The sequence below is a fragment of the Podarcis vaucheri genome (assembly GCF_965113315.1).
Source record: "Podarcis vaucheri genome assembly, chromosome: 3".
Lineage (NCBI taxonomy): Eukaryota > Metazoa > Chordata > Lepidosauria > Squamata > Lacertidae > Podarcis > Podarcis vaucheri.
The window spans coordinates 127,828,511-127,852,702 of NC_138761.1; the positions used below are offsets into that span (position 1 = coordinate 127,828,511).

General features: G+C 45.9%; 1 protein-coding gene across 2 annotated transcripts in view; it reads left to right on the forward strand.

The window, feature by feature from the left end:
- The first annotated feature begins 4,720 nt into the window (after positions 1–4,720).
- Positions 4,721–24,192, forward strand: part of CD2AP (CD2 associated protein) — a 38,182-nt gene continuing 18,710 nt past the window's right edge. Inside the window, exons 1-7 of one of the 2 annotated variants that reach the window (XM_082215771.1) lie at positions 4,721–4,866; positions 10,333–10,497; positions 15,786–15,935; positions 17,803–17,903; positions 21,467–21,587; positions 21,954–22,141; positions 23,818–23,926. In XM_082215771.1, the coding sequence (XP_082071897.1) occupies positions 4,863–4,866; positions 10,333–10,497; positions 15,786–15,935; positions 17,803–17,903; positions 21,467–21,587; positions 21,954–22,141; positions 23,818–23,926 (838 nt within the window). In that variant the 5' untranslated portion in view covers positions 4,721–4,862. The remainder of the gene's footprint in view (positions 4,867–10,332; positions 10,498–15,785; positions 15,936–17,802; positions 17,904–21,466; positions 21,588–21,953; positions 22,142–23,817; positions 23,927–24,192) is intronic. The other variant, XM_082215772.1, reaches the window with a different exon arrangement.

A 24,192-nucleotide genomic window follows, 5' to 3' on the forward strand; every position in this document is an offset into this window, starting at 1 on the left:
GAAAGTGGAAGGTTGGGCGCGCGCGCCAAGTTCAAATGCACAGGAAGGTGGCGCAGTAGGCAGCCCGGAAAGGGAGCCAGGTCCTAAAGCCCGGCGCAAGGAGACAGAAGGGTCCGGGGGGTCAGCGTCAGAAGAATCCCAGAAGGAAGAGACCCCGGGGGGCAGAGGGACCCAGAGGAGAACTGTCAGGCGGAAAAGGTGGAGCAGGGCTAGGATATTAAGTTGGTGCTCAAGGGGCGGAGACTCAGACGGAGCTTCGCCGATCTAAGCATAAGACGTAGAGTTGCGCGCAGCAGCTTGAGAATGGAGACTGTAACTCAATAAAGACTTTTATTTAATGATCGCTGGCTGGCGTGATCCTCTGTGAGCTAGGATCTGGAAGCAACCCTGACAGCAGTCTTCAGGAACGCACCAGCAAGCCTCTCACTGGAAACGACTGAACATGTCCTCAACTCGCCATATTTTAAAGAGCTGAAATGACCTTCAGTCAGAGGCTTCTACTTTTGAGTCTTGTATGTCTGCTCTGCCTATTTACATCTCAGGAGTGTCACCCAATGGACAAGGATGCTAAAAGATTCATCATTTAGATGTCAAGAGTATTGCTGGGGGGCTGAAGATCAAAGGCTCCAAAGCTGTCAGCTATCATTCCTCAAACATTTCCAAAAACTTGCTACACTAAAGCTCTAGAGATTATCTTGAACCTGAGTACAGCTGAGGAGGTGGCGGCAAACACTTAATAACCGACATCTCATCGCATTTCCTTGTGGAGAAAAATATTTGCTTTGAACAATGCAAGGAAAACCCCACCTTCCTGTGTATAATAATTAACTGCACGACCAGTTCTACATCTTTTGGTTAACATGTTCCTATTAATTCTCTTAGGACGCGGGTGGCGCTGTGGGCTAAAGCCTCAGCGCCTAGGGCTTGCCGATCGAAAGGTCGGCGGTTCGAATCCCCGTGGCGGGGTGCGCTCCCGCTGCTCGGTCCCAGCGCCTGCCAACCTAGCAGTTCGAAAGCACCCCCGGGGGCAAGTAGATAAATAGGTACCGCTTACCAGCGGGAAGGTAAACGGCGTTCCGTGTGCGGCTCTGGCTCGCCAGAGCAGCGTTGTCACGCTGGCCACGTGACCCGGAAGTGTCTTCGGACAGCGCTGGCCCCCGGCCAATAAATGTGAGATGGGCGCACAAACCCCAGAGTCTGGCAAGACTGGCCCGTTTGGGCAGGGGTACCTTTACCTTTACCTTTATTAATTCTCTTAAACAAATGGAGGCTGCTAAAGTTCTGGGATCCCAAAATGGAGATTAAAGGAACAGCTTTGTTGTTGTTTAGTCGTTTAGTGGTGTCCGACTCTTCATGACCCCCTGGACCAGAGCACGCCAGGCACTCCTGTCTTCCACTGCCTCCCACAGTTTGGTCAATCTCATGCTGGTAGCTTCGAGAACACTGTCCCACCATCTCATCCTCTGTCGTCCCCTTCTCCTTGTGCCCTCCATCTTTCCCAACATCAGGGTCTTTTCCAGGGAGTCTTCTCTTCTCATGAGGTGGCCAAAATATTGGAGTCTCAGCTTCAGAATCTGTCCTTCCATTGAGCACTCAGGGCTGATTTCCTTAAGAACGGATAGGTTTGATCTTCTTGCAGTCCATGGGACTCTCAAGAGTCTCCTCCAGCACCATAATTCAAAAGCATCAATTCTTCGGCGATCAGCCTTCTTTATGGTCCAGCTCTCACTTCCATACATCACTACTGGGAAAACCATAGCTTTAACTATATGGACCTTTGTTGGCAAGGTGATGTCTCTGCTTTTTAAGATGCTGTCTAGGTTTGTCATTGCTTTTCTCCCAAGAAGCAGGCATCTTTTAATTTCGTGGCTGCTGTCACCATCTGCAGTGATCATGGAGCCCAAGAAAGTAAAATCTTTCACTGCCTCCATTTCTTCTCCTTCTATTTGCCGGGAGGTGATGGGACCAGTGGCCATGATCTTCGTTTTTTTGATGTTGAGCTTCAGACCATATTTTGCGCTCTCCTCTTTCACCCTCATTAAAAGGTTCTTTAATTCCTCCTCACTTTCTGCCATCAAGGTTGTGTCATATGCATATCTGAGGTTGTTGATATTTCTTCCAGCAATCTTAATTCCGGCTAGGGATTCATCCAGCCCAGCCTTTCGCATGATGAATTCTGCATATAAGTTAAATAAGCAGGGAGACAATATACAGGCTTGCTGTACTCCTTTCCCAATTTTGAACCAATCAGTTGTTCCATATCCAGTTCTAACTGTAGCTTCTTGTCCCACATAGAGATTTCTCAGGAGACAGATGAGGTGATCAGGCACTCCCATTTCTTTAAGAACTTGCCATAGTTTGCTGTGGTCAACACAGTCAAAGGCTTTTGCGTAGTCAATGAAGCAGAAGTAGATGTCTTTCTGGAACTCTGTAGCTTTCTCCATAATCCAGCACATGTTTGCAATTTGGTCTCTGGCTCCTCTGCCCCTTCGAAATCCAGTTTGCACTTCTGGGAGTTCTCGGTCCACATACTGCTTAAGCCTTCCTTGTAGAATTTTAAGCATAACAGCTTTGTACTCTCTATTAAAAAATGTCTGGTGTTGCCTTCATATACAGGAGCCAACTTCTAAGGGCTGAGGTCCCTTTGCCTCCCCCTTAAATATTTGAGGGGGCTGCCAAACAAGATGATGGGCATTGTGTTCAAATGGTGTCCGTGCATTGCATCATGTTATCGATTATGCGGAGTGAGGTTTGCCTGGGACCCCAATATTTTATTAAAGTCCCCCCCCCCCACTTTGACCAATAAATATGGGTGGAAAAAAGGCTACATGAAATTTAAAAATTGCCCATCTGCCCATTTCCCCTGCCCTTTGGATTACTCCAGCGTTATTTCTGTATTACCCTTTAAGTGCCATAAGAGGCCAGCCTGCTTGTCTTCTGCTCAAAAGGTATGCCAACAAGAGTTGAAAGTTTCCTTCAGAAAGGTAGGGTGCATTTCTGTGAGCTGCTAAAATGTTCTCAAAACGGTGGCAATTTTTTGAACCTTGTTACTAAGGCAGCAGATCTGGAAAGAGCATAAAGGGCCTTAGGCTACATCCTTCTCTACCCCCAGGCCCAGAGTTGCTATCATTTCTTTTGAGAGGTTCAGTGTCAAATACAAACTGGCACGGGCAGCCTATGACTGTCAAAACTCAACCGCCCATGTTTCAGCTCTACTGGCATTGCAGGATGTGAGCTCTGAAACCTTGACACTGAACATTGCTGGTCTCAGCAGATGTTGTCTCTAACTTCACGAAGCCAAACTGCCTTAGAAATGGGGCTTCTGCTTCCTAGTTGAAGATGATGGCACACAGTGCTCAGCTGTCCCCTGCTCCTTCCTGGGAAGAAAACCAGGACAATTAAATTGAGGAAAGGCTACAGCATAAGTGCCCAGAATGGTCTGTGGGAGATGGCAGGATGGCTCCAGGTGAAAGAGAGCAGAGTTTTCCTTCAAGGCACAAATCTGCTGAGACCATGCAGAGCTTCTGGTCACTCTTCAAAATGAGAGTGAACAGACTTTGGAGCAATCAAATGAAGCGGGAACAAGATACAGGGAAATAAATGGGAACAAGCTGTGGCACGGGCAACCACCTGCATTCTAGATCTGCTAGAATTCAAGCAAATGTGGTTAAAATCTTCTGGTGCTAGCACAACACACCCGTGTGTCTTTGCAGAATAATGGGACCTAGCTCTCAGCTGTGCTGGAGGGAATGTGGGTTTGGAGGAACCCTGCTGCTTCAGGTGGGAATGGCCAGCAGTGGGTACCACCTGAGCCTCTGCTGAGTGAGGTCCACCTGTAAATGGAGCTCCTGAACTATGCTCATCTTTCATTTTTATGGACAAAAACGGTAACTTGATAAACTTTATGTCAATGGCTGCCCATCTTACAATTTCACACCATTGGAAGGAGGCAGGCAGGCAGACAGGAGGCAGTCCGTGCAAGAGCTTGGGACCTTTGCCCTTCTGGAGGAGTTAACCAATAATTTCTGGACTACTAAGAGGTAAAGCAACACCTTAAAGGCATTGTGTGGTTTGGCATCCATTTATTTTGTACACCACAAGGCCTGGAAACGTGAGGCACCCACCTTCCTACGGGAAAATAACCTGGATTGCTTGATTTGTCACCTTTGATTCCCCCCCCCCTTTGGTGGGTCATGTTTTCTGCCCAGATATTTTGAATGCTTTTGAATAGACTTTGTAAAGCCTGGGCTTCTGTATTTTTTAGTATTAAAGAGGTTTTGCGCAATCCTCAAAGCAAAATTATCGAGGGAGACTTTCCTTCCCCTTGTCTTGCTGTGGAAACAGCTGCATTTTTTACCCTCTAATGAGAAAGTTAATATGAATAGCTTGGAATCATTTATCCCTCACAAACTACTGTATTAGTTTATTTATTGTCTCCAAGTTCAAACACTTCATATGAAGTAACACTTCCAGTCTGCATGATTTCTAATCTATACTGTATTTCAATGTGCGTGAAGAGCAAAAAGGAGGACACCTTGGCCTTCTCCTCCTGCCACCTGGCTCGCTGACGCCCCTGGGGCCTCTCGGCGGCGGGGGGGGGTCCCCCTCCCTCGGCCTGCGGCCCCCGCCCAGCCCCCTCCCGGCCCGTCTCCGGCGCGGCCTGGTTCGGGGGGCGGGCGGCGCAGGCGGGCGAGGAGGCGGCGCCCAGGAGGGCGGGGGCGGCGGCGGGGCCTGCCGGGCTTCCCTTCCTGGCGGCGGCCAATCTCGCCTGGCGACCCGCCGCGTCCGGCCTGAGCGGTGTCGGGCACCGGGCGAGGGGCTCCGAGCGGCGCGGCGCCTCCGCCCAGCCGGGTCCGCGCAGCATGGGTAAGGGGCGTCCTGGGGGGGGGGAAGGGGGCGCCTCGTGGAAATGGCGGGTCCTGCTCCCCCCCCCGCTCCGCCTCCCCTTCCTCACCAGGGACTGGCGGCGTGAGGGAGAGGGCAGCTTGCCTCGCCTTCCGGCTATGATGGGGGGGGGGGTCGCTGCTGCCGCCAAAGGGGCTTCACAGCCAGCCCCCCCCCCCGCATTCCGAGCCGGAGGGGTCGCCCCACCTGGGAAGCGGGAGGGGCTTCCTCCGAAGCGGGAAGCGAGTGGCCGGGAAGCTTGGCGGCCCCTTTGCAGCCTCTCCTCCTCCTCCTCCATTTTGGAAGGAGGCAAAAGGCTTCATCCTTCGTCCCAGAGATGGGCGCCCATTGCTCGGGGCCGGGAAAGCCGCTGGCGCCTCCCGCGCTGCTTCCCGGCCCGCCGGCCCGGGGCTTCTTCCGAGCCTGGTTCTGGCGCCGCGTTGCTGTTGTCACGCAGCCCCCCCCCCCCGGCTTGAAGCTCTTCTGCGGGCTCCTCTGAGCCCACGCTTTGCTTTCAGATGAAAGTTTCAGGCAAGGTTGCTGCAGCCTGCGGGGGAGTGTGAAAGGGTGGTTTGGTTTTCTCTGTCGAGTAGAAGGGCCACTGTCTCTCAACAGTTCCCTTTAAGATTAAATTGGAATTACAAGGGACAGTTGGGAAATTTCATGTAACCTGATCCTGTGTACGATTTAGAAGTCAATAATTGCTTATCCAGAGGAACCTAATTCCAAACAAATGTTTGTGTTTGTTGAATGTCTTGATGGTTTTGGAAATAAACCCACAAAAAGATACCAGCAAAGCCTGAATCCCCCTGAACATATTGAGGAACAGCACGCTTCCAAAATGATGCATGTTTTCAAAATTGTAAAAGGGAGAGGATATTCATGTGAAAGAAGAACACCTGTGGCCAGAGTAGCGTTGGAGGCTAGCTGGGAAAGAATTCATTGAGCCACAGAGAGTAGAAAAATTTAATGAGAAACTAATGACATGCAGTTCTTTGGAGAAGACATTTGGGAGGTGGCAGTGGAAGTTACAGAAGGCTACATTTCAAAAAGCAACTGTATATAGTTATTGAAAATAATAAAATCCACGTAACAAATGCCATGTAATAACTGGAGGAAGTGCCCAATGGCTTGTTTTTACTCTTTAATTACCACTTGCTTTAAACGTGGCTCAACAGTGATTCTGGCTTCTTTTATATGGAAATAATATACAGTATATGTTGTGTATTGTAATGTTGCTTGATAAAACTTGATTATTTTCCTTCCTTGGGAAGAGGATGTTGTTGCTGATGGGCTTTGCTCTACATTTGACCACCTCTAAATTGGAAAGTACTGAAGCAAAGCCCAAGACTCCAGCATATGCTGTCAGTGATCACATAGTGCAGTGTTTCCCAAACTTTTTTGGGCAACGGCACACCTGTTTAATGAAAAAAATCTCGCGGCACACCACCGCGGCACAGCCCCGTGACGTCAGCGCGCAGCGTCACGCCGGGAGGGACGCACGAAAGTGAAAGTTTTTTCCCTCCCCCTTGCCGGGGAACCTCCAAGCTTTGGGGGTGGGAGGAGGCAGCAGAGCGAGGGACTTGAGGGACGGTGGCAACTGAGGCGGCGGCGGCTGTTGTGGTGGTGGCGGCGATAGCGGGCGGAGGAGGGGGCAGCGGCGGGGCTTGAGGAGCCGTCGCCGGGAGTTGCTGCTGCTGTTGTTGCTGCTGCTGCCCGGACATGCCGGCCTCCTCCTCCTCCGCTGTCTCGCGCTCCTCCCTTTTGCACGCGCTGCCCCGCCGCTCGGCACCACCACCGCGGAGCCGCCCCCGGCTCGACGCGGATCCTCGCCGCCGCCGCCTCTCACCGCCCGACTCGCCTGCCTCCCTCCCACGGCACACCAGCCAATGTCTCACGGCACAGAAGTGTGCCGCGGAACACCGGTTGGGAAACACTGACATAGTGTAGCAAAAGAAGCACTGTGTGCCTAACTTCTTAGTAAGAGGGAAAAGTTTTTCTTTGGAGTTTGTCTACAAGTTACACCTTTCTCTTTGTTCAGAGGTAAATTTATTGTCCGTTACCGCTTGCATAGTTTTAATTACCTTTGTTTCCTGCTAACTGGGCAGTTTTCAAAGATGAAAAGACCTGATTTGCATGTCTTGCTAAACCCTGGTTTAACAAGATGAGGAGGAGGAGGAAGCTGACAAGAGCCTCAGGCTTCCATGTTCTGCTTTCTTCATCCCGCACAGCTTGGTAGAAGGACTTGGGAAGCTTTTTTCCTAAGTCCCTGAATCACATGCGGCTGTTCAGCCATCACTTCCTTCTGCCTGCGAGGCCAAAAAAGGTTAACCACCCTTGATTTAGTGTGAAAGGTGAACTAGGCTAGAAGTTCTGATTCAGAAATTCTTGCATATTATAAATGCTTGTATCTTCTCTACCAAACAGATGTTTAGGACAGCCTACCTACCCAAATGTGCGCTGATTTCTGCTGTGATACAGTGGTACCTCGGGTTAAGTACTTAATTTGTTCCGGAGGTCTGTTCTTAACCTGAAACTGTTTTTAACCTCAATCACCACTTTAGCTAATGGGGCCTCCTGCTGCTGCTGCACGATTTCTGTTCTCATCCTGAAGCAAAGTTCTTAACCTGAGGTACTATTTCTGAGTTAGTGGAGTCTGTAACCTGAAGCGTATGTAACCTGAAACATATGTAACCCGAGGTACCACTGTACTGGGATGAGGTGGGGAAGGAATTTCCTGTGTGATACAAAGTATGTTTTGCTATAGTCACATGCCTAGACACATCAGAATGCTTCTAACATTCTGTAAATATGTAATGAGTAGGAAACATCTTCAAAACATACTTATCTCACCTACTCCACAATAGTCTTGTGCAAAATTGAGTAAAAATTTCCTTTGATTATCCTAATTTAAAGTCATCCTTTTATAATCATTTGGGCACAAAGTAAAGTTTAACATGCAGTATGTGTGTATGTATGTGTTATACATATGCATATTGTGTAACATCTCTAAAGCTTTTCCACTAGTCTAAAGTGGTTGAATGTTACTTCGTAAGTTGGAGAGAGAAATAAGCAAGTAGCAGCCGGGGGGGGGGGGGCGTGTAGTGGTGGCAAAGCAGCTTGCCAAGTTCAGCTCATAAGTTTATTGTTCTAGCCAAAAGCCATGACAAACTTGTATTAGGCAATAGTATTAATAAAATAATGCAGAACGTAATCATTATTTCCCTTGTGCATAGAATGAAATAAAAACTTTTGACCACTATTAATAATTTATATTTTTATCTCCAAAAGTTACTGAAATGTAAATTGCTGTGCTTGAACTGTTTAGCCAGAAGCCTTTTTTCCATTTTATTCTTTAAAAAAAAAACGGCCTGTTGCTGAAATGGGAAATGCTGGCATATGTAGAAAATGCTTGTGGTAGTGTGGGTGACGCTATATCAGTCTATTTATAGCCAGAGAGGAGGAAAAACAGCAGACACACAAAAATGGCTAAAATTAACTCTTGATTATTGACTTGCTTTTAACCTTCAGGTCTAAATCTGTGACTTTAAAAAAACAAGCAAACTAAAATAACAACAAAACCTGTCTTCTGGACTTGCACCCTAGTCGTATGTAAATGAAGATTACCATATATACTCGAGTATAAGCCAACCCGAATATAAGCCGAGGCACTTAATTTTAGCACAAAAAACTGGGAAAACTTATTGACTCGCGTATAAGCTGGTTCACCACACCACAGACCTGGTGGCGGAGGCGGCAGGAAGAACAAGCAGCCCGAAACAGCTCCTTTTGGGCCGCTCGTCCTGCCACCGCCCGCCTCACTCGAGTATAAACTGAGGGGGACCTTTTCAGCATAAAAAATCTGCTGAAAAATCGGCTTATACTCGAGTATATGTGGTACTTCCATGTGATTATGCACAGGATTGTCACCTAAATTCTTCATTGTGGCCTTTGTGTGGCCACACCAGAACAAAGCAGTATTTGGAAGGGAGCTACAAACCTCTGGGTACAAGAGGCCTCCTGCCCCATGAGAGTGTACAAGACTCAAGGGGCAGGAATTACGATCTTCCCATTAAGTTCCCTTCTGGCCACCACAAGAGCACTATTGTCAAGTTATTTCCTCATCCAGAGAGCTCATCCTCCCTTTTACTGCCCTGTCCTTTACCTCTTTTGCTTTCTCTTTTCTTTTGTTTGGTTCTTTTCTTTCTTGAGTGCACTTTATTCTATCCCCCCCTTTTTTTCTTTCTTTTTGCTGCTTTATTGGCCTGAGGGCCTACTGGAGGGCCAGCACCCTGCCTTGGGTGAACAGGAATGTTACTTATTCTGTCTCCCTCCGGAGCATGTTGGATTCCTATTCCCATTGTCCAGTGTTTACTAAGCAGTCCTGCATCGGTGATGTGTGTGTTTTTTTTTTGGGGGGGGAATTGTTAGCCGTTAATCAGTTGATAAGTGATTTATTTTGTTTTGTATTGACTTGCCTGCCAGTGCTAAAAAAACCTCTGGTCTGCTTATTTGGGTTTCTGTTTTCCCAGGTTAGGAAGACTGAAGCTTTGATAAGAGCAATTGCTTCAGTCTGGGAGCTTCTATAGGAACTGGGGCTCTCAGTTGGGTTCTGATCCAAGCAAGCGTTACTGTGTGCTTTCCCGTACTCCTGAGGAGCCCCATGCACAGCTGGTGAACACTTCGCCAGCGGCTTTGAAGTTCTTGCCTGGCTCTTAGTCTCCTCTTCTCCTCATCAGATAGACATATCTGATGGCTCCTTGGAATGAAGACTGTGGCCATGGTGGATATCTGCTGGAGGGCCCAGCTCCTCATCTGAGGAAACCTCGGGTCTGCACAGGGCTCAACGCTAACACTGGGTGCCAGGGTGGCTTCCTCAGGTGGCAGTAGCTTTGATGGGCCATGGAGCCTAAAAGGGATAAAGATTGGAAGGGCAAAGGCAGGTTCAGGAATGGTGTGGGTAAAAACACAGACAAGTAGGGCTTGTACTTCCATGTGCCTGAATTACATACAGTACGTTTCCGAGCACAATTTGAAGTGTTGGTGCTGACCTTTAAAGCCCTAAACTGCCTCAGCTCAGTATAACTGAAGGAGCATCTCCACCCCCATCGTTCAGCCCGGACACTGAGGTCCAGTTCTGAGGGCTGCGAGAAGTGAGGTTACAGGGAACCAGGCAGAGGGCCTTCTCGGTAGTGGCACCCGCCCTGTGGAACGCCCTCCCACCAGATGTCAAGGAAATAAACAACTATCTGACTTTTAGAAGACATCTGAAGGTAGCCCTGTTTAGGGAAGTTTTTTAATGTTTGAAGTTTTATTCTGTTTAATATTCTGTTGGCAGCTGCCCAGCATAGCTGGGGAACCCCAGCCTGATGGGTGGGCTATAAATAAAATTATTATTATTATTATTATTATTATTATTATTATTGACTCTTCTCTTCTCCCTCCTAGTTGAGTATGTTGTGGAGTATGACTATGATGCAGTGCATGATGACGAGCTAACTATTCGAGTTGGAGAAATCATAAGGAATGTGGCAAAACTAGAAGAAGAAGGATGGCTTCAAGGAGAGCTCAGTGGGCGAAGAGGCATGTTTCCTGATAACTTTGTTAAGGCAAGTTCATCGCAATTCTTCACTATAACAGTTGTGCAACTTCAAACATTAAATCATACCTGTACTACTTGACATTAAGCTTGGAGATCAGAACTATTTCAATAATGATACAGCTGAAATTCTAGAGTGGTGTGCGAAAACCTTTGTAGGAAGAAAGACATTGATTAGTTCTAAAAATTGGCTGGGAATATTCTGAAGAGTTGTAAATTTAAGGCTGTGATTTGTTTTCTTTCGTATTGCAGCTTACTATTCGACTTTCCCTATTTATATTTTATGGCATTTTCTTCTTAAGGTTGCAACTTGCAAAAGCTCTGAATTGGAACCCATTCTATTCTTTAATGCCAGTTGTATTCCTCGCTGCAACTGACATAACAAATGTGCAAGGAAAAAGTTACTAGGTTCATGCATATTGCATCACAGTGGGCCAAACTTGACATTACAGGTGACTGATGAAAATTGTATCCCTGCATCTAGTTATCCCCTTCTCAGCCTTTATGTCTGATTTAGCTTTTACCAATATAATGACTTCAAGATGGTGTACTAGATGCAGTTGGATGGAAAATGGATAGTGTACAGAGTCATTTATGTTTGGTACCTCACTAGTGGCTTTTGGTCCAGAAATGGGTTTGGGTCTTGTCTCCCTCACTGCTCCATTTGAATGGGTCTTCTCTCTGCACAGAAGCTTGTACAGAGTGGTTTTGGAGCTAAAGTTCAAAGACTTTATAAAAAATGAATATCTGTGGCCAAGATATTTCTCAATCAATGCAGAGATTCTTCTGCACTGTATAGAAGTTTTCATCCTTCTTGAATATTTACCTGCTTTGTTGTTTGCAACCACCATCTGACATTCTGCAATTTGGATTGTATGAGTTACTTGTTATTTTGCCTAACATAATGACTCCTTGAAATCTCATAATATAATATAAATTTAAAAGGAGAAACAGCTGGTGGTGAAATGGGATGGAGAAGATTCTGATCCCCTGGATATCATGACTTGAGTGTGGTGAAAAGAGCTGTTAAAACAGAATTGGAGAATTGGATCTGGCAAGGTGTAAGTTACCTCAGCTGCCAGGTGAGGTGATGTTAAATAATGAACTTAGCAGCAGTGGGCTTTCTTTGTTCTCCCCAAAGCTTCGTTTAGCTCAGGGGTGAGGAACCTTCAGCTTGCATGCCCCTTGTGCCCCTTCAGGCTTCTCCACCTTTGTCCGCTGAGGCTATTTCAGGCAAGCCACACCTACCTGCCCTACACCTGGCATCATACAGGTGAGGATGGGGCTTGCCCAAAACCTGCTTTGTGCGGCTCCCAAAGTGCCTGGCAACCAGCTGTTTGTCAGGAGCCTTTGAAGCGCTGCACAAAGCTGGGACCCAGTTTCAAGGGGCATCCCTCTCTTTTGCACCAGCTGATTGTGCTCCTGAGCCCAGTGCCAAGCAGCCTCACTCCCCCTTTGCACTGACTGAAGGGAGAGTGATCCTGCTTAGCACTGGATCCCCGCTTTGGCAGTGCTTCAACTCAGCAGGGTCAACTCTCCCTTAGCATCAGCAGATGGGCAGTGTTCGAAATTCCCAGGAAGCCTTTCGATGTGCTGAGGAGGGACCCTTTCCACTCTGGTGTGATTTGCATAAGTAAACAAGCTGTGAATGTGGTTAAATGGATTGCTTCTCTCTTGGCGAAACCTCCCCTTAAATCGAGAACTTTGCAGGTAGCAACTGAAGACAGTCTTTCAGGGTGAGACACCTTGTGGCTGCCAGGTTTTACTTGTAAGGCTTTCATGAGCTGGTTGATTATTGAAGGGGCTTCTCATAGTGATCTTGCTTTTCAAGAGTGCAAGGACCTCTTTTCATGCATTTTCCTTCATTTCTTCTCATAATTATATTTTTGTTGGCTTGCCAGGAAGAATAATGGTTTCCCCCCTTTATTTGAATTCTGCTGCATCATTTTGCTTTTTAGGAGTGCAGGCTGAGCATGGGGGTGGGGAGAGCAGACTGGAAATTACGACAAAAAGAGGGTTTTTGCCGGGGGGCGGGATGCCCTACCTGTGCATTCTGAAGTTTGATTTTGTGTATCTGATGGCGTATTTGGTATGGAGAGAAGAGTATAAGTGGAATAAATATTCTTATATCTTGAAATAGATAACAAAACCATTCTGGGTTTTGGTCCTGCCCACTTGTGACCGTGAGTGAGATTTACTGAATGTGTGTTGTCTGCTTTTTGAACTCAAGTCTGCAGCACAAGACAGAGCATCTTAAGATCTAGCCCTTCCTGGAGATGCAGGGGGTTTAACCTTCTGCACTCAAAGCAGCTGCTCTGCCACAGAGCTACAGTTTGCAAAGGAAGAGCATTTCAGAAAGGCTAAAGCGTAGCCTATAAAACTGCCTTTCACTGACTGACCATTAGAACGTCAATCCAGTTCTAACTGGGCGTTAGAAACAAGCCAACTTGAAGCCCTGACATGTTCCCCACCCCAGCATTTCATTTCCAGATTGAAACTGAGTAGTCCCCCTGCCCCCCCCACCAGCATTTTCACATTACCATTATTGCCCTGCTTCCTCCTGCAACAAGAAGGTTCACATAAGCAGGAGTTTCACCTTGGAATTTCCTGAGTGCCACACGCTGTACACATTGTTTTACCGTGAGCACCGTATTTTTCGCCCCATAGGACGCACCGGCCCATAGGACGCATCAAGTTTTTTTGGGGGGAAATAAAGGGGAAAAAATTATTTTCCCCCCAGGCGCTTGTGGGGTCGGCAGCGGGGAGAAGCGCTCTTCTCCCCGCCGCCCGCCTTCAGATCAGGTCCGGGGACAGCGGGAAGGCGCGCTGCGCCTCCCAGCTGTCCCCAGAGCTTGTGGGGCAGGCAGCGGGGAAAAGCGCTCTTCTCCCTGCCGTCCGCCTTGAGATCAGGTCCGGGGACAGCGGGGAGACGCGCTGCGCCTCCCCACTGTCCCCAGAGCTTGCGGGGCTGGCGGTGGGGTCTCCCCGCTGTCAGCCTCCAAACCACTTCGGGAGACAGCGGGATGGCGGCATTCTGCCTCTCTCTGTCCCCCGACCTTGTGGGGCTGGCGCTGGGGCTCTCCTGAAGCCTGGAGAGCGAAAGCCTGCATTCGCCCCATGGGACGCACACACATTTCCCCTTCATTTTTGGTGGGGAAAAAGTGTGTCCTATAGGGCGAAAAATTCGGTACTTCTGGAGAAAGCAGCTTTTGGACTGCTGGGAGTTCAGCCCTGTAAAACTGCCACTTTTTACTCACAAGGTGAACATCTGAAGAGCAGTACCTATTCTGATTTCTCAGTCACTGCCAAGATTACGTACAGCATACATACATCATTTTAGGTATTTGTAAGCTGTCTTCCCATAGTAAAAACCATGCTCAAGGAGGCTTACAACATAAAAAAATTACAAACACAACAAAAGTCACCATTAAAAGAAAGCATCAAAAATTACACAGCCAAATTGAACCATTTCCACACTAATCATAATAAGATCTAAAATACAGATACAAAAAAACCCTGCAAAACAGCAACAACCCCCCCAAAAAAAGAAAAACACTTCTAACCCAAGACCCAGTGCAAGATTACTGGCCTGTACTCCTTCCACTATCAGGCAGCAACACTGCTTGGCAGGGGGTTGGACTCGATGGCCCTTGTGGTCTCTTCCAACTCTATGATTCGAACACAGAGTATGTTTCTGTCTGCATAACGTCATTCTTTGTAAACTATGGATTATATTCCTATTTCTGCCCCCCCCCCCATTCCAGCCACATCCCTGTGGTCCCTCGGGTAATCCAGAAGCTACTGTAGGCCTGGAAGACCCCGTCCAGCCTGCAGAGCAGATTTTGGGGGCTGTGAGAAGAAGTCCTGTTGAGCAAATGGAGACCTTTTCTGCTCACGCAGGAACAGCATTGGATTCAACTTGCAACCTTTATCTTTCCAGTAAATAGGTCATGAACACCCCACCATTTCTTCTTTCTGCTAGTTCTCTTAAAAATATTTATTTTGACTTTGTGAAGCAGTTTATCAAGTAAATGAATCTTTTGCATAAATATTTCTGATATTAATATTGCAGACTGAACTGTTACTTTGATTATCTGTTCAAGGCACTTAGGCAAATGAAGGAGCTTTTTATTTATTTATTTTAAAACTTCTTAATTTTTAATTGTTTGTGCTCATGAGCTGTGATTGGAGCTCCAGTTCACTGCTGGAGAAAAGGTTGGTGATCTCCTTGTGCTGCAGCAGCTGCTGCCACAAACATCGTATGAACCAGGAAGCTGCTAGTTGATACTTGAACTTTGGCCAGAGCAAGAACTTGGCTTGAAACTTGGTTCAAAATACACAATACGCACAGACATACCTGGGTGTGTTCAAGCAAATATGTCTTTAGAACCAGTAAGTTCATTTTCCCCTTGTTAAAAGCAGTGATATAGTATGAGAAACACAACCTTTTGTGAGTAGTGGGTTGAACCTGGTTAAACTGTTATTGTACTCTGATTTTTTAAAAACAATTAAGCTGAATGTTTAATTTCATGACCTAGTCTGATGTAATGTCTGTAAATTATGTGAAGTTTCCTAGGTTTACATAACTGCCTAGTTTAGTTCAATTTTATTATGCTTGGATTCAGATGCTGCTTTTAATTTTTTGGCAAGTTGTTAATAATTTTTTTCGTGAACTCATGAAGATGCAGCTCATCTGAATTTACATACTGGGGAGTGGAGCTCCTCACAGTGTTCCTGCTTTGTTCAGGAAGCTTGCACTGGGTTTTTTGGTACAATTTTGCTTTGGTGCTGTCTTCTAAAGTGAAAATACAAATAGACTCTGGTTGTTGGTTATTTCCTTAACTCTTGCGCCAAATGTGACAGTTGCTGTAAGGAAAAACTTTACTTCTCTACTTTTATCGTCAGTGCAGAAGTTCTAAATGTGGTTTTGCCTTTGTCAGTCCTTTAAAGTGTTTTCAAATCAAATCTCTCCTATATTTGTTATGGCAAAGCAAATCTTAGATAACTCTGAGTTTATATAGAGGTTTAAATAAATGGTTTGGACCAGGAATGACCCTTTTCTGGTACATTATGAGGAATGGTTGAAGGAGCGGGTATGTTGGCCTGGAAAAGAGGAGGCTGAGAGGAGATATGAGAGACATCTTCAGATATCTACAGGGCTGTTCCGTGGAGGAGGGAGCAAGCTGTCTGAGGCTTCCCTTCCTTCAGTGCAGGGCTACAGCTTATTATGAATATTTTAGGCTCCTGTAGTCAATCTCTCTTCTCACCCCACTGTCCCCCTGTTCTTATCTTTACTAGGAAGTTAAGAAAGAGACGGACTCTCAGAATGATGATTTGCCAGTCAAGAAGGAAAGGCATGGAAATGTTGCCAACCTTGTTCAGCGCATGAGCACTTACGGGCTTCCAGCAGGAGGATTCCTGCCCACTTCCCAGTCTAAAAGCTTCAAGAGGAGTATGCAATCATTTCCTTCATAGCTAGATAAATCTCTTGTTAAGTGGTGATATCATTGGGGTACTCTCAGATCATGTGCAAATAGGTCTTGCAGGTTGTTTTCCTAAATTATTTCAGAAAAAATAATAATGCAAGCATATCTGTTTAATATATGATAACATTGTCACTCCATTGGCAGGTATTATACTGCCCTCTCAAACCATTATAATTCAAATACTGTCATACTTTTCTTATTCACATGTTGACATGTTTTTTACATTTATTTTTTGAATTCAGCTGGTGGAAGAAGTTGAAATCTGATCACAAATTCTAACAGCCATGCCCCACTGCTGTTAGAATGTACAGTTACTACAGGAAAATCCTTTTGTACGTGCTGGTAGTTAGATAATCATTAACAGGATCCCGGTAAATGGGCTCCTAGCCTGATACAGCAGTCTCTTCTTACATTCTAGACTCCAGTCATTTTCCATCTGCTTGGCAGCACCCAGCAAGGGTATCTGCTTTTTCCATCATGTTTTCTATTGAACCGTTAGCAGAACTCTTCCATGCCACTCCTTCTGCTCTCTTAAGTGTGTGTGGTGCCGTGAGAATAGTCCTTAAGAGATCTTCAGCAAGTTTCCCAAATGTCTCTACAGATATCCCTTCAGATATCTGCATTTGGCCTGTATTAGTGCTGATATCAAGAGCTATTTCTCGACACTGTTCTGAAATGCCTTCCTCCAGAGCCTCATGACTAGAGGATAATGATGATGCACAAATATGGCTCACTGAATGAACGCATCTTCAAATGACATACAACTTTGCAATGAGAGGGTAGAAAATTTCCCCTTTGGCAGTATGTTTGTGCAAATCCTTAGAGGGATCCCAAACAAACATGTTTGTAGGCACACTTTTAGAAGATCATGAACTTGTTTCATTCCATTTTCAACAGATACATGGATTATGCTCTACATTGTGGAGCCTTGTAACCAGATACTAAGTGCTGCAAGTATCTGCCTGTTCATGTGGATTTACTCAATTTCTATTGAAACTGCTGTCTGCTAACTCATCTTTAATGATTTTAAGGACACCCATTTCTGAAAATATTTATGTGTTCTGCTAATAAACCAACACATAACACTTCCTGTATTTGCACTTGAATAGCTGCAGTTAGGAACCATTGTTCACACGCAGCTTCAGCAAGTGCAATGATAAGTATAGTTTCTTTTACAGATCTGTTTAATTTTGGTTCCAAATGCAAGTCAGGACACAATTGATTGAATGAGTTCTGTGTTCCTTTCATTGTTAAATGCCCCATCAATTTCAAGATGTCTCCTAGCCACCACCTTGAATTGAGAGTCCCTTGCAATTCTCAACAGTTTTTCATGTTTAGAAATGAGTAATGAAACTAAAATGAACACCTGTGCTACGTTTCAGCATTCACAAATGAATTTCAAACTGATCCACACAAAAATTGCTTGTTCTAGGCAACCAGAAAGAAGGCACATATATATATAGGATAATTTCCAGAGGGTGTCACTAGAAGGAAGAGTTTACAAGCACCTGCTTCCTGCTTTTAACTAACTGGTTTATCATTGCATGCAAAAAGAAAAATTCATCCTTTGGGGACATAATGACAAATCACCGTTAGTTTAGGACAGGAACCATAAGGCTTGCTGTTGCTTGTTCACTTAACATTCAGCCATGGTGTACATATAGACCACAAAGCCTGTGCTATAAACAATATGTTAGGCTTTAAGCTGCCATGAGAGTCCTTGATCATTCTATAAGAATGCATATCTTAATGACTTAATTCCAAAATGTAACATATAAAATTGTTTTTAAAGGTAAACTTCACTTTGAGTTATTTGTTTCTCACTTTCAACAGAATCGAAAAAGCGGCGATGTAAAGTTCTTTTTGAGTATGTTCCTCAGAATGAAGATGAGTTGGAGCTCAAGCTTGGAGATATTATAGACGTTAATGAAGAGGTAAGCCATTTTACAGAATTATGGGGGATAAAATGAAAGTTGTTTCTCACAGAAATAAATAACTGAACTATCCACATAAACATTGGGAAATTAACCAAATGGGACAGTCAGAATGAAGATGTCGACAGTTGAAGATAACCTAGAAGTAGATACTTAGAAATTAGAGGATTAGAGTATTTTGGAAGTATGTAGTATACATAGTGAAATAATGAGGAAGCTAGATTTGATAAGAGGAGGATGTGAAGCTGCCTCTTTTATAAAACAAATAGACTTGACTGAGAAGGTCTGAAATGCATTTCGGGATATAAAACGTCATGGGAAAATAATGGAAATAACTTGCTTAGTGTTCCATCGTGACAGATTCCAAGTACTTGGCAAAATGCAGGAAGCACTTGTAATCTGTTTAAAATCACCAGATTGGATAATTCCATTTCTACATCCTCAGGAAGATAAATTGGAACTCTGCAAAAAACCTCAGGCTTATCTATTTTATTTATTTAAGACATTTATATCCTGCTTGATTATTCATATTTCTAAGCAGTTTGCATAAAAACAATTTACAGAAAATCACACACACAAACTTACCATGAAAATGAACACTAGCTTAAACTTCCTGCTGGAACAATACAACCTTAGTTGTGTGCCTGAAGTTCAGCAAGGAGGGTCCTTGTTTAATCTTAGTAGAGAGGGAGAGGCACAGGCTTGGGGCCTCTACGTGGAATATACAGCTTCTAGTAGCTCCAGGGGCATCCTCCCCCCCAGGCAAGCAAGAGCCCCTGCTCCAGTTCAAGGCCCATTCAGAGTAGGATAAGCACCCTGCGAGGGTCATAGCCTGGAGGCAGGGCCTAGGGAGAGCCTCCAGGCCCAGAGAGAGCAGCCTGGAGGACCACGTCTGGTCGTGGGCCTAAAATTCCCCAGCACCTGGCTATTTGCTTCCCCCATACAAGTTGTGGCAAGGTATTGCTGGAACGATTCTGGTGTAACGTGAATGGAGGGACAGGGGACGGGTTTGATGTGTGTTAGTTACAGCAGTGTTTTTCAACCTTTTTTGGGCAAAGGCACACTTGTTTCATGAAAAAAATCACGAGGCACACCACCACTGTGTGCGGAGAGGGAGATGTCAGAGCCCCGCTGCTCTCTATGGGGAATCGGATGAGAGCAGACCGCCTGTCCGCTCTCATCCGATCCCATCCGATCTGATCCCCACCCAGGACAGATGGGAAATAGGGTGGACACAGTCCAGCGCCCGCCTAGTGGGCAAAAATTTGACTTTTTTTAAAAAAAAACCTTAGGCTTATTTTTACTCATGACAATATTTGTTAAAAATATTACATCTGCCTTTGAGAAGAGAGAGTATCATATTTTTATAATGTGGAAAAATAAACTCTACAGACATCCCAAATTGGCACACAGGTGCTTTAAAATAACATCCTCTCACAGGATAATTCCAAAGGGGTGCTTTGCTCCCACCCTGTTTACCCAATTATTCTTTAAACACACTGGACTGCATGAATGGGTATAAGACAAGAATACCTAAAAACAGTAAAATGTTTATTTTCTTAGGAAAAAAAGAGGGATTCAAACTGATTGTGGTCACAACGTCCATCTGTTTAACCTTGAAGTCCCCCCCCCCCGCGTGCTCTCCTTCCTCGGCGCCTCTCGCTCCCCGGAGAGGCCGCCCAGCGCGGGGCTCTCGCCGTCTGCCTGCCTGGCTGCCTGCCTGCAAGCTCGGCGGGCAGCGCCTCCGTCCGCAGCGCCCGCCTCGCAGCTCTCGAGTGGCGCTCGCCCGGGAAGACACGCCGGAGCCCGGGAGCTTCTTACTCCGCCCCCCGGAGCCGGAGCGCCGCTTGGAGCGCCGAGGAAGGAGAGCGCGCCGGGGGGGGGGATTTCAAGGTTAAACAGAGATGAGAGCCGCGAGGCGGGCGCTGCGGATGGAGGCGCTGCCCGCCGAGCTCGCAGGCAGCCAGGCAGGCAGGCGGCGAGAGCCCCGCGCTGGGCGGCCTCTCCTCGCCGCCGCCGCGGCACACCAGGCAACATCTCGCGGCACACTAGTGTGCCGCGGAACAGTCGTTGAAAAACACTGAGTTACAGTATCCAGCTTGGAAAGGGTGAAAGTGGAGACTCTTTCCCGCCGGGACAAAGCAAGTTCCTGCTCCCCTTGTTAGCCATTCCTTGGCCTCAGGCCTTATCTCACTTCTAAGTACTTTGAGGTAGGAGTTGCCAGTGCGGTGCCCACCAGCTGTGGTTGAACTCCAGTTCCCATCATTCCGGATACCTGGGCCATACTGGCTGGGGCTGATGCAAGCTGGAATCCAACACTTGACGGCACCATGTTGGTGGGCAAGAGACACTCTAGTCCATCACTTTAAAAAGCTTACAAAACTTCAGCCTTAGCTTTTGGAACTGCCTTTACAGGTGAGTTGATCATGAGGACCCATCTGAGCAGTTTTATACATCTCTGTCTCCGTGTTCTGATTTCAACTTGGCCACCACAAAATCAGCTTCTTTGCCTCAGAGGAAGTTCATTTTCTGTCCCCCACTGCCCCCTAATTAGAATGTAACTGTGATGCGCCTGATTATTTGATATCTGACTTAAAATGTAGAACAGGACATTTGTTACTTACTTACCATGAGGATTCCTTCTGGTTAGGTGCATGGATGTATCCAAGATCATATTCTGCTCTCAGGCGCTGGCACAAAACAACTTGAAATGGGCCTTTGGTGCTACTCTTTAGCACAGGGGTCAGGACTTTTTTAGGAGAGGGGGCGGTTCACCATCCCTCAGACCTTGTGGTGGAGGGGGGCTTCTCTCTCCCCCCGGCCCCTCCCCCTTGCTTTCCTACCTCCTCCGCTGCTCTGCCTGCACTTTGGCGACAGTGGTGGCGCCTCTCCTTTTCGGGCCAGCTTTCCCTGGCGCGGGGCCAGAAGGCGCGCCAAGCTCCAGCCAAAGCCCCGCAACGCCCGTCACGATGCCCACAGCGCGGACATGGACGGAGAGGCCGGCGGGTGGGTGGTGAGTCTGAGCCGCGCCTCAGTGCGACAGGCTTCAGATTGGCTGGCACTAATCAAAGCCCAGCTCCCCCTGACGCCCGGAAAAAAAAATGCCCCAAAAATGGCACAGCCTGAACGATCACGCTGATGCAAGCAGCGATTCCAGGACCATCCGCGGGCCAAATCCAGAGCGCCTTAGTTTGCTGACCCCTGCTTTAGCCCATTCACGAGGGCTGCATGTGGTTTGCCCTGCTTAAGGCTCTTTCTCTTTTTCTCTCCTCTCTGCATTCTGCCTCAAACTTGGTCGTGGGGCAGAACTGATGGCAGAATCTGCAGTGCAGAAAGCTAGACTACTTTATTTGCTGCCTTCCTAAGCAAGTGCAGGATATTAAGCCATTGTTGAATACCAAGGCAGGAGAAACCCTCGCTGTGAGCAACCTGTGTTCTGTTTGATCCCCCAGTGCTAATATTGGATTCATATTATCCAATATTGAATTCCTGACGGTCTTCTTTAATTGTCATATTACAAAACCTGTGAGTTAATTTTCCCCTTGTAATCATCCTTTCTACAGGTGGAAGAAGGCTGGTGGAGCGGAACACTAAATGGCAAATTAGGATTATTTCCTTCTAATTTTGTAAAAGAGCTGGAGGTCATAGATGACGGAGAAACCCATGAAGACCCAGATGATGCAGGTAGCGCGTCTTGTGTTTGCAGACAGTTATATGGTAGGAGAAGAGGGCAGCAGCTCCAATCTTCACTCGTGCAAAATGGGTCAGTGATAAAAACAGTATTTTAATAGACTAAAGGAAAAAGGTCTGCTATTTTCTGAGGAAATGGTTGCTTGGTATATGTAACAATTTCTGCAAGATTTTTTTGCTGTTGTAATGTATAAAGGTGTCAACCGTCAACTGTAATTCTATTTTAGTTCAAAAATTTAAACCAAGTTAAAACAAAAAGTAAAACTTGAAACAAGTCCTAGAAGCAGGCTGTCACATACGTATTAAGACATTTTCCTCCTTAACATTGCTTGTTAACTATTTTCACACATTTCCACACAGAGCCTGTTTTTCCTGACCCGCTCTCACCTGTAACCCCACCAGGGAATATTACTGAGTCTGGGCCTGCAGTGATAGCACAGCCAAAGAAAATCCGAGGAGTTGGGTTTGGAGATATTTTTAAAGAAGGTTCTGTGAAGCTTAAGACAAGATCACCCAGTAATGATTCAGAAGAGAAGAAGCAAGATAAGGTATTTTATTTTCCATGTGTAATTTGTGATGTCATCTTTTCCAAAACAGCAACATTAGTTACTATTCAGCATCTTAAGCGTCTATTAGCATTGTAACTTATTTGCTGAAGATTTTTATTCTATTGAAGAGTTGCTGCTTCACAGACGACATTCTGCAACAGTTACTGTTGGCGGCTTTTATGTAGAGCAGTGGCAGGCACAGAATTGTTAAATTGCACAGTATCCCACTTTTTGCATTGGGAGAGGAACATCCTTAGTCTTTGATCGTTACAGGGAGAAGTTTGAAAATGTGACAGTTTAAAAAAATCTGAAGTTGGGATGCCAATCAACTAGTCACGGCCAAATGTTCTCAGATATTACATGAAATGAAAAATCCCCTTCTGTAGGTGGCAGAGCAGCCTCCCGTTTGACTGGCGCTCTTGTGTCCACCGATAGTCAAGGTAAGAGTCAGGGTAGGGAGTCGCATCTGTGGTCCTCTAAGTGTGCCTGTTGAAACACGTTTGGATAAAATCAGTTCCTGCTGTAGCTGTGCTTTTCTCAAGGCAATTTTGGGTGGGCACTTGCCGCATTAGAAACTGTTGTTTCTCTTCTATACACGTATCACAATTGGCAGATTCGCCTCGGGAAGTATATTGGTCAGTAACCTGCCAGGCTTACTTTTGAAAGAGAAAGTGCAGTCTTTCCATATGCCCAGAATTCCTTGGTAGTAAAGCAGTTTTTGTATGTATGATATCTGATGTGGTAAGTGTAGGTGCAAAGCTGCCTTGAGAAGACCCCCTCACATAGTTGAGGTTTGCTCTCTCCCCTGTGGGTGTTTCATCATCCCATTCTGGTAGTATAGAGGTTTCTCCTGCTCTGCTATTTGACAGTGAATGGAGAGCTGTCTGTTCTGCATGATTATCTATATGCGACACTTACCTTGGTTCTGGTGCTGTCACCTGTAATTCGCCAATGCTGCTGTTCCCTCTGGGAATGCTGAAGCCTCATCATAGAGCTTGGCAGCTCTTAAGGATAGAGAGTGCACCATTAGAACACAGACCAAGCTGGAGGAAGCACATTCGTGTGCTCCATTTGGAGAGGATTAATTCTTAAACTAGCAGCCATAGAAATATAAATGCAAATCCAGGTAGCTTGACACAGAAAGCAGGTACAAATTGTGTAAATGTCTGCATATTACCTTTAAGGAACACTGCTTTGATTCCTGTACAGTGGTACCTCGAGTTACAAACGCCTCAGGTTACAAACGCTTCAGATTATAAACTCCGCTAACCTGGAAGAGTTACCTCGAGTTGAGAACTTTGCCCCAGGATGAGAACAAAAATCATGTGCCAGTAGCACAGCGGCAGCAAGAGGCCCCATTAGCGAAAGCACGTCTCTAGTTAAGAACAGTTTCAGGTTAAGAACGGACCCTCAGAACAAATTAAGTTCGTAACTAGAGGTACCACTGTAGTAGCATTTTAGTTGGCAGGTGACTGTTTCCAAGTCAGAAACATTGCTACTGTTCCTAAACTTAAGTAATAATTTTCCAAACAAGAATAAAATTCTTGCCATAGGTATTACATTATAATGCTTGCTCTACACCTTCTTAATCAAATGGGCAGGAGCTTTAATTGCAAATTCAAGTATATTTGGCTCTTGCCTAGGGACCGTTTTTAACCTTCACATTTCTTGTGTAGCCATTATTTACTCATCCATCTGGACCAAAAGTAACCCAATTTCCTGGTGCAACGAAAACAGAAATTGCAACTGAGGTAGCAAAAACAGAAACAGAAAGCAAACAGAAAGGTATTGTTTTATATTTTCATATTGTTTTGTGATCTTCATGTTTAATCTTTAAAATAGAAGCCATTATTGAAAGGTTTGCTGTTAAGGCTGTGCAAAACTTCAGCAAGCCAGTGTTTTTCTCAAACGCTTCCACGAATTCCTCATTTGACGGATGAATAGGAATAGCTCCCTGTCCGGCTGTTCATCCACCTCTCTGTCCCTTTACTACCAGCAAGATAATGTAGCCCCTCCCGCCCCAGGCTCTGCGGGAGGCTTTCTCCCAGCCT